At 38.0% G+C, this 20246-nt stretch overlaps 2 protein-coding genes across 2 annotated transcripts; one reads left to right on the top strand and one right to left on the bottom strand.

Moving 5' to 3' along the window:
* Nucleotides 1-1132: 1132 nt before the first annotated feature.
* LOC124266429 (penicillin-binding protein 4-like) lies at nucleotides 1133-13189 on the bottom strand. The gene is given in 6 exon segments (XM_046701544.1): nucleotides 1133-2075; nucleotides 3146-3393; nucleotides 5332-5544; nucleotides 9249-9428; nucleotides 12886-13033; nucleotides 13036-13189. Coding segments are annotated over 6 exon segments (1635 nt in total). The 3' UTR covers nucleotides 1133-1383.
* A 5483-nt stretch (nucleotides 13190-18672) lies between these two features.
* LOC124261998 (muscarinic acetylcholine receptor M4-like) lies at nucleotides 18673-19887 on the top strand. The gene has a single exon (XM_046699857.1). It carries the CDS (start codon nucleotides 18673-18675, stop codon nucleotides 19885-19887), a length of 1215 nt encoding a protein of 404 aa, XP_046555813.1.
* Nucleotides 19888-20246: the final 359 nt, after the last annotated feature.

Raw genomic sequence — 20246 nt, 5'->3', positions numbered from 1 at the left:
AATGTGAACACGACCCCTCAAGGGTTTCTGGGCAATAGCAGGTGCCTCGCAGAGCATGGAGTGCAGCGAGTACAAATGGTCTTTCGCATAATATTAATCTCTGTTTTTTTTTCTTCATTTACAGTGTTTTGGGTACATATTCACATGGGACAAACCAGTGATTAGTTTTATGAGCAACGCCCATGTACTGAGTTTGTTAGAGCTAAAACCGATGTAGAAACTATGAATGACGATCGCTGTGTACAAGTGCAGAGGTTCCGCTGCTTACATGTGAAGAAATATGTTCGTTCTTCAACACCGAGCGGGTTGGGAGTAGTTACCCTTTGTAGTAGATACATGGGTGTATGATAAATGCTCTTCAGCTAATGCTGAAACTCGGGGACTACCTCAGTCCAACCCCAGAACCGTTAATAGTTTTACATCTGGTAGAAAGACGTAAGTTCGAGTAAGCATCAGACCATTTACGGAGTTCACTTTGTTGAAGTATTTAATATGCCACAACCACTATACTAGTATACCCTGTGTCGAATGATATGTCAGAAAGATCAGCAAGTATCAGTAAAAATAAATCTCTGTTTATTAAAATAATCAAACTGAACATGAATATACATTTATTGAATGGGCACGGCTCCATGCAGCTATGAAGCCCATGGTGTTTACGAGTGAGAGAATACCAAACAATCGGATGCACTTTAAACAGGATTGGAACATGGTATCACTGACATAAATGTTGGCATCTTATCCAAAACACGTCGTAATCAAGATATCGAGGTATCAGGGCATCTTCTTTGTGAATGTGCAGAGAGTTGCATTCCATTCACAATTAGGTTACAAAATGGTATTTGTGTGATCACCATTAATTTTGTATACATGTGCATTGTCATACCAGCAAGGTATTTGTGCACCAAGAATGTTCACGACTTTACGGCGGTCAAAATGCATATATGTATACAAATATGTGCATGGGACGTTTTGCCTCAAGCATTAACTAGTCACAACAAGAAATGACGATTCATGACAGTAAATTCTTTTAAATGTAAACTTTATGTGGTCTTTTGTATTCTTACAGAAATACCCACACATTTTTGTTGATACTGTGCACAATAAACCATTTTCATCTTATACAAAAGAAACAAAATATTACAGTTTATTATTGAATCTGATCATTGATAAAAAGTCTCAATTTAAGAAAGAAAATCATGTACATCATGCCAAATATTCATTTGACAAGAGATATGTTCAGTATATATCGGTTGAATTGTTACTGTGTGGGATATGAATACAATGGATTAACTATTTAATCAAACGTGTTGACCATCTTTCGAGGATACAATCCCCTTGACATAAGGTGTCAAAAGCCGAACTTTTATTATTACAAGGTCTCTACCATATAGAGCACACTGCATAAAGTGACACGAACACCAACAAAAGATTGCTCAACTCCTTGACACTCTTCCCATTTGTTTCAGGTTTGCTTCTTGTGAATATGTTTTCATCGTAAAAGCTTATACCTCTGGTAAATGTCATCTTATGAGGTAAAATGAGATCAATGTAGGTATACTTTCCTGTGTTTAACCCATGGAAGTTTACTTCTACAAGAACCGTTTCATTACCTGGCCTAGCAAGAAATCTGTAAGGGTCCCATAAATCAAGCTTAAAGGTCGTTTTATCATCCGTGGTATTGAGAGAGCCCCGTAACCTCCCGTAGTGTAGTTCCAGTGACGACCCTGGTCCCTCCCTAACATCAACGTCACCAAGCAGATGCTGCCCGTATTTCCCAACATAACAATCTAGGCACTCCACATCGGAGTTCGTGACATCAGAATTATTTTGGGTGCTTGGTGGCATCTTGCCCCATGGCGAAGGGAACGTACATGCCGTGGAAGAATTTAGCCAAGGTTGATCACCCATCAAAATATCAGCAACATAGAATGAGATAACGTTTTGTGCCACGCCCTCATCCGTAGTTCCTAGTCCATTAGCGCTTGAAAATATTCCAAAGTCCAAGTCGGGGAAGAGTTTAAGGAAGGTTATGTAAGAATGTAAGCCTCCAGTGTGCATCATCTGTCTATATCCTGGAAAATAAGGTACACAATTAAATTACATAAAAATACGAAAGTTAAAGTCACTTTCGACACATTACTTACATCTTTGTACATGTTTCTGACATGGTGCATTGGTATATGTTTCATTCTTAAGAGGTATGTTGAAGTAAAAAGTACAAAATGTGAAGCAATAATCAGTCTCGATTACCTACGAAAACATTGGCAAATTCCGTTGTGGTTAAAGTTATATGTATAAATCATTGAAAGATCAATGATGACACCATATGTTTCGCTGAAAGCCTGAGGCATTATCTCCACTCAATGATGTCAAAAGTTAGTAGAGATAATATGTAATGATAGTAATATTTTATGGTATAATTCAACATATTAAGCATTTGTTTACGTTGTTTAAATAAATAAATAATAATGGTTTAAAACTGAACAAAGGTAACTACAAGAAACTATCGTGACAAAAAGACATTCCAGAACGAGTGTTTGTGCTATGAAATAAACAAATAATCAGCAATCATACCGATAAATAATGCTGTGCCTGCAAAATACAGGATCAACCAGGACAACAGGTGTGTCAGTGTCTTTATCGCGAGCTAACGTATCCAAAGAGCAATGGTAATAGCAAAGTACCTGTCAGTTGCTAGTTGATGGCTTGATTATTGTTGAGACACCGTACATCATAATCAGTTATGCGTGAAAGAAATTCTAATTTCTGTTTCTTCCAGTGCAGTTCACTATTTTGAATTATATCCTACGTTCCCGATGTATTTCAGGTGAACAAATGACTAGACTTAGCATATGTTTATGACGGGTGCCACTGGTGGAGCAGGTTACGCTCACCTTTCCGCGAACACCTGGTATCATCACTATTACATAGTGATTCATAAACACATGCTCTGTTATCGTATCGCACGGTGACAATCACTGGACTGTCTGGTTCAGACCCGATTTGCTTAGAAAAACATCATACAGCTGTAATACTGCTGAAACAAATATCTGCTCATGATATAGTCACAATTGTGCAATCGACTCTGCTTTTCGTATAGATTTCTTATGAATGGGGAAAGGGTCTTGTCGCTTCTATTTACCCTTATATGCTGATATAACCCACGCATAACCATAGCCATAGGCAAAGTCCATCACGGGAAACTTCGGCTTTGACACGAACGGATCTGCAGGAATACTCTCGTGAGGTTTGAAGACCTCCGCAAGTGTTTTAGAGTTGACCAGTGTGACGTTGTCCTCCGTCACCCCTTGCCTCAGTAGAAAGTGCATCCATGTAGCCATGTCATCCGCTGAAGACGCAATAGCACCTGCAGCCTCCCCTGGATGTATGCTGTGGAGAAGCAAGATCACAGCATAAGCATACATCATTCATCGCAGGACGATAAAGGGAACAATCCGGTTCTTCATATACCATATCTTCGTGACCCAACGGCATCTAATGAGAACTGTAACTCATGATATCAACCGATGAATTTATTATAGGAATAATTATGGAAGTGGCTTGAAGAATGATGATACATCTACTAGTGGTGGTCTGATTGATTGAAATAATCGAAGATTGGTCGCAGTGACTAAACGGCGAAACAGTCGATCATGTTTTCTCATAACAAACAATGAACACAGACAATTTTTGAACATTTGCTGGCATTAAGAATATTATTCACGAGGCTGGTTTTGTCTGTCACATTTCCTAAGCACTGCAAGGTCGTTCATGATTGACTTTTTATTGTATAAATTGTTTTCGTCACGATATGGCTGAGATATTGCCGATGTGACGTTAAATATTAACTCACTCACTCACTCACTCATGATTGAATTTATCTTAAAGACTCCAGGAAATGTATGTTCCTAACATACTGGTCACCCTTTGAAGATTTGAAATTCGCAATTTATGCATTTTGTGCAATAATTTGAAAAAAAACTCTTTCTTATTCTTTGTGCATTAACAAATATCACCAGGAAAATTTGATAAATGACACTAACCAATTATTTTCGATGATTGATCGGTTGTAATGAACCAATCATCAATTATGAGATTTTAACCAATTCCCAACACTAACATCTACGATAATGTTATGTGCCCAACTGTAGCAGTTGTTTCTGATAAGATAGATTGTACATAATAAACCAGTAGAGAGGTATTGAACGTTACCTAGAAACTGAATGTGTTTTTTTTATTATTCAAACACGTTTTTCATTTGAAAAACGTATCACTGACATCTTTAAAAATCTTCATAAGGTGAATACGAGTGGTATATTATTTCAAATACGACGGTCGGTCAAAAACTATTCGGCCTCACCTAGAAAATGATACAAATGCAGCTGTTTTTATGTTATGTTTTTCTACAAAATATTGGTTGTGTTATGTTCCAGCCTCACGATCCTCATTTTGTTGGGGGACTTTTTATCTTGGTATTGTCCCCAAAAAGCAAAATCTGAAATAAATGCATCACAAACTTCAGGAATCAAAATATGCAAATGCATTTGTGTGATTGGAGCAGGTAGAAGGCAGCAAGAATCAAGCTTAGATATTAAAGTGCGTAAAAAAAGTCATTTGAAACTACAATCGCTTGTTAAAGTGACTCCCCCATCATGTTTACTGAAAGAGCTTGTTTAAGAGACACAACCCATCCCCATTCCGAAGACGTAATCATACGGACATAACTTATTCGGATGTTTTCACTTATACATAATGACAAGGGTTCAAACTAAATACTGAATGGTCACACAAATGTCAGCTCTCAATATATTGTAAACAGGGCTACCTTGAATATCTGACTACAATGGTTCTGAAAGACTGAAATGGGTGTGTCCTTAAAACAGCCCACGTTTAAATTATATAAATCAAGCAATCCAAATCTGTGACTGTTGATTATGGCGGGAAGTCATCCAATACATCATCCAATAATGTACACATTTTATATGATATTAGTGATATTTTTACCATTATCCAAGAGGTACCAAATGCCAAATCGTTTTTCATTTTCTGCAATTTCTTTTAGAAACACATCATACCCCAATGTGTTGTGATGACTAATATCTCGTTAACCACATTACCCATATATGTGAAATATTGAATATGGCTTTGCTAATGATTCCTTCAAAATGAAATGGAAACTTTTCAAACATTGAACATTGATAATATACTTAGGCCGACTACTTTTTGACCAACCCTCGTACAGAACAAATTATCTTAAGCAAAAGCGTTTCATCTTACTCGTAAATTGAGGGATCCGTTAATACGAGCTTGTTCTCCACATTACAGTACGGTTTTGCCATTCCTGTTGCATTTGTTGTAATTGTCTTTCCCAGAACACGTGACCGGTTCATTCCCAGTGATTTGAAGATCCGTTTCTCCAGGGTTGCTTCGAAGGATTCCCCTGACAACACTTCCACAATATGGCCGAGCAGAGCGTAGCCCCAGTTGTTGTACTCGTATACGTCACGGAACGGTTTAACTTCAGGAAGAAATCGGAAACGCCTGTATAAAGAACAACAATAACATCATAAGTGGCTCAAACAGATTCGTTTCAATGTTATAGTGTGCGATTATAGAGGGTAAATAACATGCAAATGAATATATTCAGCGAAGTCAAAGACTCCATGGCCTGCTGCCTTAGCCTGTCACAGAACACAACTTGTCGGTACAATGATCATGACGTCCCAAAGAGCAACCAATAGTTACCGATAGGGCAGGACACCAGTGCTTGTGTTCGCATTCCAGATCGGTTTCAGTGAAATGACAGGACGAAAGCTTTTAGATCCGTTTTCTATTGTGTGGTTAGCATTGAAATATGTATAAATATTGACGGCCGGCATGCAACCTTTAATAATCTGGTAGAATGTCTTTTCGATATGACTTCTTCGCTTTGAAGTAACTTTAGAATTCTGGTTACTGGGAATAAAAAAATAGTGTACAGAAAGCTTATATTTCTAGAGGTTAAATTAGGGATATTTGGTTTAACATGGCTTTCAATGGTATTGCTGGTATGTTGTTGCATGTTTTAAGTTAACGTGGGAGAAAAGGTCCAAGGAATTCCTCGTGCATGTGATTAGTACTGATAAATCTTTCATCATGATCAGGACTTTTATTGGTTCGAAACAATGTTCAGTGGAAACTGGCGAAGGCAAGGCAGAGAACTCCGCCAGCGATCAATCAATCAATGAATCTTTATTTCGTACTGAAGAGGCCACTGGCCTATAGTACATATCCATATATGATGGAGAATTATATAAATGAATGTGTACTAGCTACACAAAGAAACTGTGCACACAGAAAATTCCTTCAGAATTAGAATACAACACAGAAAAGACGAAATGATAGAGACACTTTATAAGCTGAAGTATCGTTCCACAATAAAATGTCAAAAGAACATGAACAAAATCCGTAACGATGACGTCAGAAGTTCAAAATCGAGTAGGTGGTCACATGACGAAGTCACAAAGTCAATAACAGGTATGACCACCATGTGCATGAAGCACAGCAGTGCATCGACGACGCATAGGGGCTACCAAATGAGCATTGAAGGCCAGGGGAATGGTTTGGGACGTGGTCACTGCCGTCTGGAACCTGTGTCTGAGATGAGTCACCCGAATCCATCTGTCCTGTCTTGGCGTCGTTACGTCGGGGACGCCCAGAACGTGGATGGTCGGTGACGTCATTACTGTTTCGATAACGCCTGATCAATGCAGATATCGTGTTACGATGGCATTGGAAATGTGCTGCCACCTGTTGTTGGCTCATTCTTGCTCGAACCATTCCAAAAGCTTCTTGACGTTGAGCAGATGTTAATCTTGGCATGATGTGCATGTGACTTCTCATGTGAATTTGTGAACGTTTGAATGACCAAAGATCAAGCTTTCGACAGTGACTGCAATTTCTGAGTTTCACATGTTGTGTGCGGCTGCACGGGCTGCACGTGCAGTAACACATTGCAAGTCCATAGGCCACCATCAATGACGTCACGTCGCCTGGCACGTTCATGAGCGTTTGATTATCTCCAACACTTGCTATGTTCACACTTGTATTTATGTATAAAGACGCTGTGTGCCTATGTTTATATTTTCTGTGTGCACAGTTTCTTTATGTGGCCAGTATATTTACATTACAGCGATAAAACATTTGTTCTATACATCAATGAACATGGCAAGATTCTGTAATATATTTCTATTTTTAAGAGTAGAGAATTTTATAATACTTGGATGGACAGAGAAATACCTTTTAATATATTTGAAACGTATTGATTTATACGATGGGCAGATGACAAGTAAGTGATATTCGTCTTAAACTTCATTTGAATCTAAAATTTTACATCTACCACTTTCAATCAACAAATAGTGTGATGAATATTGGAATCTTGCTAGTGATCGCGTAAATGTCTTTATATTAACACATGATACGTATACTTCATTGAATAGATCATTTTTAAATTTTGAATAATACAATCATTTATTTGACAAAGATACATGTCTTTACGTTTTACGGTTAACGATTGAATGAATGATAGATGATATTCTACATATTGTGCATTCCAAACGTTTCCGAAGCCAATAGAGAATAAGAAGTTCTTAACATGAGATGTCCAATTTCTTTGTCCATTTTCATCATACAAATATACACCATATTACTACTTTAGGTAATCGATATGGAGGCATATTTAAGAGTTTTAACTAGTATTTGACAACTTTTATGCTTGTAAACAAGTGCATTGGATATCTGCAACATTCACCGTAAACCGTTGCGTTAAATGTATTCAATTTAACACCAAGATATTTCTTGCATGCATACAAATGTATTCTTTCTATTTGATGATAATCTACCAATGCCCAGATCTGTGCTCCATTAGTCAAAATTGGGTTTATTTTTGCATAAAAAATCTTTAAAAAGGTTTTTATAATTAAAATCTCAAAGTGTACTTGTTGTCTTCATAATACCGATAAGTGCTTTTTGCACTTAGAGCGATGCATATTTGACATGCATGGTCCAAGACTAACCACTGGTATAATACAATCCCAAATATTTATAATAGCTAACACAGCCTATATGTATACCCTTAGATAAACATTTGTTTGGAGGCCACTAACGGTGCTTGAAAACAATACAACGTCGTCTGCGAGCAACAGAAGGAAAATTTAGACTATTTCTGGATGAAGTTGTACACCACTTGAACAAGTAGTTTCTGTTTGAACAGCAAGCTCATTGATGAAGAATGAAAACAGGAATGAACTAAGTATACATCCTTGTCTTCCACCGAGTTGTAATTCGAACGTTTCCGAAAAAAATTGATTATTTTGAACACATGCCTCCACGTCCACATGCATATTAGATACCAGTTTACTCATTGTGTTACTAAAACCATGGTCCTCCTGAAAGGGTACGTAAGTCCCAGAACTTTCAAAGTCAATTTAAACCAACTACCATTTTAATCGTAGAATATATGTTCGTTTAATTTGTGGCTAGATTATCTAAGATTGCTAATAGCTGAAGGGATGGTGTAAATCCAGCTAGGGTCCATGCAGGTAGCAAATGTACTGTAAGTCCCCATGGTCCCTAGTGTGGCGATCTATCTTCAGTTGCTGGCAATATATAGCCTGTTTTTACCTTGTATTGTCATCTATAGTTTAACTGTTTTAGATTTAATTACTAGTTTTAAATTCGAATCTGTGATAATCTAGTTATTTTACTGTCCTTCATTGACAGGTTTTACAATTTACCATTGTGTATGAAATCAATTGTTCTCGTCACGATATGGCTGAAATATTGCCGATGTGACGATAAATTTTAACTCACTCACTCACTCACTACTAAGACCATGGCATTGAAACAAAGACCAAAGTTTGTTTCGTTGAACAGAATCAAAGGTTTTTCTCAAAATCCACAAATAGGGCATGGAGCTTTCCTCCTTTTGAATTCGAATATCTTTGTGTTATACTTTGTAATATAAACATGTTGTCAACAGTGGTATATCCATGTCTTAATTCAGCTTTGTAATTCATTTATCTTATCCATTGTATCTCCCCAGCTTACAAGTCTCTTATTAACTATAAAAGTGAACATTTTACTAAATATACTAAGTATTGCGAATTGCGGTGACTTAGATGATTGCACAACGGGTACCCTCTGTACAAAATGAGCACACAAGTGTGTGACTATTTTCCTCATACAAATTAATATATAAAGCTTACTTGGCAAAATCAGCTCTCGTGAAGTTCTTGGCAAATCCAGCAAATAGGGTTAAGACTGCAGGCTGGAGCCCTGTGCGGTGGGACAAAAGATCCCTCAGAGTACCCTCCCTTGTTCTCTGCTCGTCGACAAATTCAAAGTCTGAACCCAACACATCCTTCACCTTTGACGTCCATGTTAAACTGTAACACGAACAGACTCAATCATTTACAAGGGTAAATAAGTTATCCTTTTCATAATTGTTTTTACACAATAAGGTTTGTTCAAAATAGGAATGTAATAAGCATGAAAATGTGTCTATACAGATAAAAGAATACAGTCTTCTGAATTACAACTTCAAACACATTTTTTCACCTATATTTCAGTAAATTCATTGTTAGGTTTGTTTGTTTGATTACATTAAATTATACATTGTACACTTAAATATTACACGTCATTACATGGTTCTCTATCACCTAATGATTGTCACACATACCAGTAAACAGTATTAATATCCCAGAGGTGACTATGAAGTTGTTTTTTTGTTTGTTTTTGTTTGTTTGTTTTTCACTTTTTTTGTCGTACAGCAAATCATACATGTCATACATAATATGTCATTTAGCATATGCTTCATTGAAAACAGACTGTTTATCGCAACACGAGCAATGTCATCTATCGAGAAGCAGTTTCATCAAAAGAGTAACTGGATAAAATGGTTCAAACAACCTGCTTATGGCAACTGGACCAATGCTATACATCGAGAAACAAAGTTTCAGCAAAAAGAGTAATTAAATAGAGTGGTTCAAACATACCACTTATGGCAGCTGGACCAATGTCATACATCGATAGACAAAGTTTCATTGAAAAGGGTAATTGAATAGAGTGGTATAACCAATGTAATACATCGATACATAAAGATTCATTGAAAAGGGTAATAAATAGAGTGGTTAAGAAACATACTGCGTATGGCAACTGGACCATACATCGAGACACAAGGTTTCATCGAAAAAGGTAATTGAATAGAGTGGTTTAGAGACAAACTGCTTTATGGCAACTGGACCATACATCAATAAACAAAGTTTCATTGATAATAGTAATTGAATAAAGTTGTTCAAAACATACCACTTATAGCAGATGGACTAATGTCATACAACGATAAACAAAGTTTCATCGAAAAGGGTAATTGAATAGAGTGGTTCAAACAACCAAGTTATGGCAACTTGATCAATGTTGTGCATCGATAGAACGAAGTTTCATCGAAAAGAGTAGTTGAATATATTTGTCCAACAAACAACTTATGGCAGCTGACCAAAATTTAACAAATTTGTTGTAATCACAGTTAGAGTAAGCTATGGCTTTTGTTATGTTATAGTAATTTGTTAACTCCCTCTGGATCGAAGCAAAGGAAAGTTTTCCTCGTTTAACATAAACTTTGAAAATTGTGTTTTTTATTACGAGACAGATTACGTTTAAAGGGTCATTTCTTTTAGAAGGAAAGCCCAACAAAATTGTTTCTTTAGTAAACTGTATATTGATTTCCGCCTTGCTGTTTACCCAGTTTTGGACTTCAATCCAGATTGAGTTCACAATTTCACAATTCCATAAAACATGACTAATATCTGCTATGAAATTATGACAAGTTGTACAGATAGGAGAGTTTTGGTATCCAATCTTAAACAAATATTTTCCAACTGGAAGGATTCGGTTAATAATTTTATATTGAAACCACCGTAATTGAACACTATCAGTTGATCGAAACGGAATTTCATTAATATTCCTCCATTCCATATCTGTATATTGTTTTACTATTTCTTTCTCCCATTGTTGATTGGCTGAAGTCTTCTGGAACTTGGATCCTAATAACACATTATAGTAATATTTTGAGCCCTTTTTGGTATTCAGGAGCAAACGAATGTTAAATGGTAATAATGGTGCTGTTAATGGTGTATTATCGTCATAATCAAGCTCGTTTAAATATTTATTCAAAGCCTTTTTTTACCCCGTGAAATGTTAAATAATTGGAGGAAATATTGTACGTAGTTTTGAAATCTAGGAATGAAAGAGTTTGACCATCCTGATCTATCAAATCATTGATGTATTTTACTCCGGCTTCCTCCCATTGTTTAATAAATATGCATTTTTTATCAATCTTAACATTATCATTATACTATATATACTGTGAGTACGCATCCTTTCGTGTTTTCTTATGCTTATTCAGGAATAGAGCCCAGGATGATAAAACATCTCGCCAGAAGGGGTTTCTTATGTTGTTAATGATATTATCTCTTATATAGATTGCATCCATTTCTAGAATATTACTTGGAATAGTATTTGATTCGTAAAGAAATAATTGATGTATTGTGTTCGAGAAGGTAAATCGTCTAAGACATGAAATCTTTTGAGAAGCAATTACATCTCTTACAAATGGAGTATTGAACCCCCCGTCCGGAATATTGCATATTACCCTGTTCCTTTTAATCTTATCGGGTTTTTCGTTCCAAATAAATCGAAAGCAATTTGCTTGGAAATTTTGTTTTACAGTTTCCGGTGGTGTAGGAACGGTAGAAAATAAGAGATTAAGTTTTGGTAACAATAAGGATTTTAGCACTGTGTTACGTCCAAACGGCGTTAACGTTCTACATTTTAGAACTATGAAGTTGACAGCTTCTGGTCGTACAGTAGTCATTCTTGAACATACAGCACCAAATACATCAATGGTTACCAAAACTATAAATGTGTGATAGGATTTTATATGGCTTGGGTCGTTTCCTGCTATTTATGTCCTTATAACTTTACCAACTAACTAACTCACTCACTCACTCACTCTGTCCTGTTTCCGGAGACATTTATGTGTCCTGTTTCCGGAGACATTATGACCGCCTCTGAATATACCAATATTCTTTAGTATCCTTAAATATCATTACGTGATGTAGAGGAAACAAACACCCCTCATGTATGAGCCCGTGACTTCATACTTTGCTTGAGACTGCGGCCTGGTTTCAAAACCAGTATCAATTCAGTCGAGTTGAGGCGAGCCTAAAGCTACCACCGTCGTGTTTTTTAAAACTAAGCATAGAACTAAAACATGAACTGTCATGCATTATGAAACAGGTGATTCTTGTTTTAAAGGCAGTCAAGGGAGGAGCCCGTCTGAGCTATGTGGGAAGAGAGTTCCATAGTACAGCAGCAGAGTGTTTGAGGGATCTGGCACCAAATGTCTTAAACTTGTAGACATGTGCAGAAAGCAGGAATTTATCAGCTGGATGAGGACGCATACTCAGATACAGATCTTGAATGTCTGGCGTGGTTTCAACACGCGAGCGCAGGTTTCTGTTATCGTGTGCTTATATACCTGTTAGACAACATACTCTACTCCAGACATTACTTTAGATAACAACCTATGGACTACAATGATTTTCACAATGGACAGACAACAATTCCGTAATTACTAACTTCTTTACCTCAAGACAGTTGTTTTCAGTACTGCCTATGTTTTCACTGATTTAGGAATGTTGTTAAGTACTGTTAGTCAGTCACCGGTTGAGAAATAAGTAGTACTTTCTTGTCCCTCTTGATCGAGAAGAATTGTGAGAAAATTATAACGTCTGTTGAGAAAATGGTAGAATGTATAATTTGTTTGTATCAATATCTCTCACATACCTTCCATTACTTTCATCAATCATCATGGCCAGGAGGGTACTAGTGAAAGCCTTGGTCACTGAACCAATTCCAAACAAAGTGTCCTTGGTGACGTTCACTCCCTGTTTAATGTCCGCCTGTCCGAACCCCCGTGTCCACGTCTCACCCCCTTCACAACAGCCAGGGTCAGCCCGGGGATATGTCTACACCGCATGACCTCCTCCACAAACATTTCCACCTTACTGGCCTGGTCATCGGTGAAAACTCCCGCCGACACCATAGAGACAGCGGACATGATCAGCAACGCTTGTATACACCACATCATCTTGCTCGAAGTCATCGACGCACTGCAAGCTGAACCACACACTATATCTCGTCCTACATGTGAAACACACGCGCTGAGTAAATATATAATCCTGTAAAGAGGCGATATAGTGTTAGATTTCTGATAAACTTAGTCACTTCTTTACGTCAAAGCACTCATATCTGAAAGAAACCACCTGGACTGAACGGTAGATGCGGTGACATAGGTTCTCCTCGGCATATCTATCCCCCACGGGCAGACACGGTGTGTTGTTCTTCAGATATCAAGTACATACATACCAGCAGTACTGTGGTGGCGTCTGGAAGCCATGGGATGATAAAGTAGTAAATTGCTCGCGTAGACGCGTTAATCTTAATGTTAGATAGGATTGTTGACATGTCTCAGATCACGGTAATTGTGTTGTTACGAACATAAGTCATCTTGTATCTTGATCGGATTTCTTTCGTAGCCGCCACAGACAAGTGATTCTTAGGTAGCGAGGAGTGTCTGATAAGTAAAAGAGATAAACTGTCAATTGCCCTGAATGACATTTGTCGAAATGTTCATCATGCACGACTGGGATTTAATGTATGTTATTCATAGACAAAGTTCAAGGTAATATCTGAATGTTTACATATGGTGATACAGATTACTGCAGATTTAGGTTTTGATTCTACATTTCTACGAACTAGTAATTTTCGTATAAACATTAACCTTTCTCTATCACATCTCGGTGGCACACTGCGATCATCATAGGTGGAAGAACTGAGTGAAGTTTCCAGTGAGAACATGAATGAGTTGTGGTTATCGCAACCGCTTTGAACAGTTTAATTTGGGAGTGTAAACTTGAAATGCTAAAATGAATGAAAGCCAGCAGCATGTGTATGGTGCAATAGCAGCGCTCGCACGTGTATAGCAAATCGGAGATTCGAGCCCATCATCATCATCGGATTATGCCGTAAGTAGGGGAGGGAACTGGTGCCGGAGATGACTGAACTGCTTATGTTTCTCAAACATGAAACTAGATTCATCATGTTTCTTCATGTTTCATGGGAAAATGAACAACACATGTCATCAGTTCCCAATTGCGTAGATCGATGCTCATGCTGTTGATCACTGGATTGTCTGGTCCAGACTCGATTATTTACAGACTGCCGCCATATAGCTGGAATATTGCTGAGTGCGGCGTAAACCTTAACTCACTCACTCATTCAATAATATATTCGGTAATGTGGACATGACTCCTGCTAGTGTTTTGGGGCAAGGAAGAGAGTTGACCAAGGGAATCTAGTGATGTTCTACTAGATGTATCAGATCATACCTGATAGCTGTGATCGTTGTGACATGTTCAGTCTTTGGTTTGTCGTCTTTACACTACCGAACTACCAACTGACATTACCAACCTGTCGATTAACCTATGCTTGTCGTACAGGAGACGGAAAGGATAATGCTGTCAGGCCTTGTTAATTGCGTGTATCGAGCGAAAATCGCCATCCTCAATATAATAATCCATGTTGTTATTTTCATTTTATATGTTTGGGATTTACATATTAAAATTTACAAAGTGAGTAAGGCAAGGCAAATGAATATTTACAAAACCACATGCAAATGCACATCTACAGATTGGTTGGAATACAATTCAAATATTGTAATTGGTTATTTGAACAGTAAATGAGATGAAGACCAAAATGTCATGAAGCATGTGTTTTGCAATTTATTGTGGAACTGCATCCATCCAAAATGTATATGGCGGCGGTCTGTAAATAATCCAATCCGGACCAGACACTTCAGTGATCAAAAGCATGAGCATCGATGAATTGGGAACCGATGACATGTGTCAACCAAGTCAGCGAGCCTGACCACCGATCCCGTTAGTCGCCTCTCGACAAGCATGGGTTGCTGTTGACCAATTCTAACCCGGTTCTTCACGGATCCAAATTGTATGGAGTTTAAATATTATTATGGATGTGTTTAATATGAGATCGCCCGTTTTCTAGTCGTGCTTTGTAAATGTTATACTTTGTGATTATTACGCTAGGTTGAGTAAAGGACAACCTATTTCGTTGTATGTATGTGTGTATGTATGTATGTATGTATGTATGTATGTATGTATGTATGTATGTATGTATGTATGTATGTATGTATGTATGTATGTATGTATGTGTGTGTGTGTGTGTGTGTGTGTGTGTACGTGTGTGTGTGTGTGTGTGTGTGTACGTGTGTGTGTGTGTGTGTGTGTGAACTGCTGAATCGTTATCTAGGCTCCTTATTTCCTTCTTCTCAACAAGGATCCATGCAGGTAGCCAAAGTACTGTAAGTCCCCATGGTCCCTAGAGTGGTGGTCTACCTTCAGTTGTTGCCGATCCTCCAGCCACGCCGACAACAACTACAGGACCAACCTCTTTATTGTGAGAAGGCAAATTGTGGCTGTAAAAAGGGGTTGAAATATTGTAAAATTATTGTCCTCCCTGAGAAGGTACGTATTTTATTCCTATCACGTTATAACTCGTAGAGTATGTGTTCATTTAATTCATGTCTAAATTTGTCACTAACATCTGAAGGGTTGGTGTAAATCCAGCGTGAGTCCATGCAGGTAGCAAATGTAAGTCCCCATGGTCCCTAGTGTGGTGATCTACCTTAGTTGTTGGCGCACTACAGCCTATATTTATATTGTATTGATGCGTGTATAATTATTGCTTTATGTTAACATGTTAGTTTTACGTCTTAACCGACTTATTTTATTGTCCTTTGTCGACAAATATTTAAATTGTCTACGTTTTTTTATATTCTCATAGAAACGAATAAGGGAACACATGAAAGTACAAGTGTTTCTTTATTCTTTTCCAGGTTTCTTCACAAGGTATGTATTGCACTGTGAGTGAAATTATGGAAATAAATAAAGGAAAATTTGTACTTTCATGTGTTCCCTTATTCGTTTCTATGAGTATATGTACAACTCTCAGTCACGATATGGCTGAAATGATGCCGATGTGACTTGTGAAATGTTAACTCCCCACTCACTCACTCCATAACCCCTAGTCGTTTTGAAGCATACCCTTTTTTGAGTGTTACATATATAACTAGTTTAGAGAAAGCGTGAAGCTCCTTTGCGTGTGTGGCTACGTGTCGTAATACAATCAATTAAAGCTCTTTTCTCTCGTAGTGTGAAGTTACAGTTGCAAATATTTATGTTAGGCATTCGCCGTGTTGAATCTCCTCTGATGATGATTAGGAACAGACTTAGTGAACAATGACATGGCGGTTTTGATCACTGCTTTCCTCTGTCCTGTCTGAATCAATATCTACGTATTGTCAGAACCAATGTCTATGTCCAGTGAGAATTGATGATGCTTGTTGGATAACACCGATGACTACAGGTGTGCTTTTCACCGCCTTCTTTCATTCACTCGTGTCTACTTCTGTTCCTGCTGCCCAATCCAAACGCTTCAAACGCTTCAAACTGATTCATGCCAGTGTCTTATCGGCTCCTGAACCAATATCTGTGCTCCACAAACACGGTAATACTATCTGACTAATCTGTGATAATCCATGATATGTATAGGTCATCGGATATCAACAAGACCAATGTAATTAAGGGAACCATTAAATGATCACATACCGTTATGATAGCTTGATTCATACAGGTAAGTGAACCGAGAGTGGGCGAATCGTCGTCGCAGGGAGAAAGGTACAGGTAAGAATGCTTCTGATGAAACTATTGGTAATTTGTCGTTTTAGGTACTAAAAAGTGTAACGAAACGTTGTGTTCCTTGTCATAAAGAAATTGGGGTCCGAAAATTTTCTGTTTCATGTGTATAACTTCTAAATGGGATTCTATGACGTATGTTTGCCCAGATTGCTTTTGGTTGGCTAGCACATGATGTTGGTAATATTGATAATTTTAATATTGTATTTAAGCAGCGATTGAAAGATGTATGTATGCAGGATTGGAGTGCACGTCTACATGAATCCTCATTGTTATCTTCTTATTGTATTCAAAACCATCCTTCAGCCAGAGCCTTATTTACATCTCGTTAAATCTGCTAAATTGCGCCGTGCTTTAACTATATTTCGCCGCGCATCAACCGATTTTAATATCCAACCGTATAGACGCGGTGTTTCTGCTGGTTCCGCAATTCCGTTAACGGATGCAATCTGTCCCTTCTGTAATGATGGTTTTGAAGACGAATATCATATCCTATTAGTTTGTCCTCTGTACCAAAACATTAGAGAGAAGTATATACCACCTTTTTATTTTACATACCACACTAAACTTAAATTTACACAATTGATGTCCAGCCAAGATAAATCTGTATTGTTTAATACTGCTATCTATTTGACCAAAATGTTTACACTGCGAAACTATGAACGGGCGCTCATGTCCTGGCATGTACTACAGGCCTCAACGGCCATCATCTACGAAAATAAAGAGTCTGAGTCAAAGACGTACACTGTGTCATGGTTAATAATGTAAATGCTGTAGTTATTTTGTTGATTTGATTGATCTAAATTTCAAATTTTCAAATGATCTCTCCCTTTCCGCCATCCTTGGTTTGTCAAATAGATTATGAACAAAATGCATCCAGGAAGACGTTAAATCAGAAACGAGTTTATTTTCACAAGTTGGTTTGTTTGTTGTTTAACATTGCACTCAGCAATATTCCAGCTATATGGCGGCAGTCGGTGAATAATCAAGTCTGGACAAGACAATCTAGTGATCAACATCATGAGCATCGACCTATGCAGTTGGGATACGATGACATATGTTAACGTAGTCCCGTTAGTCCTTTTTACATGCATGTAATCTAACCCAGATGTTTTCCCAAGTGGTCTATTGTACCCATTTGGAAACCTAATACTGGCCATAATCTAAGTTCAACATATGTTCGTGGTAACAGTTACATTTAGTAAATCATATATCGCCAGTTAATTCTGTAGCAGAGGGATTGTCTACTGCTGACATAAATACATTTTGTTCCATTATGGCATTGTCATAGTAACCGAGTGCTCTGACAAACTAAAGCATACTCACTCTGTTGTCTTTTCAGATAGTAAATGCGAACATTGTAAATGAAGAGACTCTTGTGATGTTAATGTGTTTAAACAGGAGATTAAAGTAAACCATTTGTTCAGTCAGAAGTGCGGTTTTGCAGCTCCATTGTATTTGTTAACCACCTACGTCATGTTAATAAGAGGTTGTTTTGGACTCTCTGAAATGCTATTAGCGTCTCTGGATCTATTAATCTGGATGTTGTGACTGAGTGTATGTACACTTACATGCGTGTCGAGGACTTAACAGGGCACGGCAGAGGTAGAAGCATACATCAGTGTCAGATGATAAGTTGTCTTTTCAAAGAGTAGCCATGCGCATGGCAGTATTGTGAATGTTCCAAGCTATGAAGCACGTCCTCATCAGTGCATGATGTAACTTTTGTTGTTTGCTTTTAATTCTTATTTCGGTTTCGCTTTAAGGAACAGCTAAGAGGAACACTCGAAAAGTCATCATGACAACCTCTCAAATCTTTTTCAAACCGGATGATCTAAACCTATCGACATCAACTGAAGCTACCGTGGATGAAGATGACGGATGGTACATTCCTCCCTGGGTTCCTGGAATAGCAGGGGTTGGAATGAGTGTTCTGATACTGCTTGCTGTGGTCGGCAACCTCCTTGTCATCATCTCCTACTTCAGAGACAAACAACTACAGACTGTCCACAACCTCTACATACTCAATCTGGCTATAGCAGATCTCTTCCTTGGAGCCATCAGCATGATCTTCTATGCGGATTTTACACTCAAATCCTGGAATTGGGCGTTTGGTCGAGTGTTCTGCAAGATATGGTGCGTTAACGATTATACAATGTGCTTGATGTCTGTGCTGCTAATTCTCCTTCTGAGTCTTGACAGAGTCATCCTTCTTAGAAATGGAGCAGAGTATATTGCCAAAGAAACCAAGAAGGTGGCAATGGTGAAGATAAGCATTGCCTGGGTCATAGCGTTTGGGATATATGGACCTTGCGTGATCTTCTGGGACATCGTGACAGGATATAGTGTCATTGAAAAAGAAAATTGTGATGCTGAATTTATCAGAGATCTACACTTTACCCTTATCACGGCAGTATTCGAACTGACTCTTCCTTTCATTGCTCTATTCTGCCTCAATCTTGTGGTTTTCATCGCTATTAGGAATAGGTTGAGGATCTTCCCCAAAGCAAATGATCCAGCGGGTGTACATTGTGATCGTTCGCAATATATGGTTGATGAAAGGGTAAGAAAGCCTGATGGCGAAACACACGAAGGAGAATCATCAACTGAACACACAAATATCAGATCTATTGATAATCCCTTGCAAAAAGAAACACAGACGGGTAAATCTCAGCACTCCGGATGCAACGATTGTTCCAGGTTTCCGAGTTGCTCTACGAATCCAATCACATCGAAACAAACGAAAGCCAGAAAGGATCTGAAGGCAGCGAAGTCTTTGGCTGTGCTTGTAATAACCTTCTTCATCTGTTGGGCACCATATACCATCGCCACTGTCGTACTCGCACAATGTGACGACTGTCTCAACAGGCATGTGTATGAGTTCTTTACTTGGCTCCTGTGGGCTAAATCGTCCATCAATCCATTTCTGTATGCATCTCAGAGTAAACGATTCAAAGAAAACTTCTTCAAACTTCTCCCCTTTCTGAAATTCTGCAAGAAATATCGCGAGTGAAATGGTTATGTTCAAGCTGGGTATGTGTCCACAACCAAAAGGAAAAAAATAGCTATACTACGAAATCGAGAGTGCGGATAATGCCATTTCGATCAATGTTCAATCCGTATTAACGTGGATGACAACTATACCCATTTGGAAATCGAACCCCAGAATTCTACACGCTCAAAAACGAATTCAACGAGAGACACATACGTTCCATTTCAGGGATTGTCCTGACTTCTGCAATCAGTGTCTTAAAATATAGATACAACCCTTTCACGATGGCCGTAATATTTCTTTAACTTAATGTACAACGTTTAATGTTTTTGGAGAGAGCAGATATCGAACATGAGGTGGAACAAGAAGTATCATGATAT

This window comes from Haliotis rubra, unplaced genomic scaffold, assembly GCF_003918875.1.
Source record: "Haliotis rubra isolate DU_JTF1 unplaced genomic scaffold, ASM391887v1 Scf1, whole genome shotgun sequence".
NCBI lineage: Eukaryota > Metazoa > Mollusca > Gastropoda > Lepetellida > Haliotidae > Haliotis > Haliotis rubra.
The sequence above is the reverse complement of the archived record's forward strand: the minus strand, read 5'-3'. Positions and strand labels throughout refer to the sequence as shown.

Bases quoted from the DNA above. Each gene is read 5' to 3' on its own strand.
- LOC124261998 (XM_046699857.1), top strand. From the start codon at position 18,673: ATGACAACCTCTCAAATCTTTTTCAAACCGGATGATCTAAACCTATCG.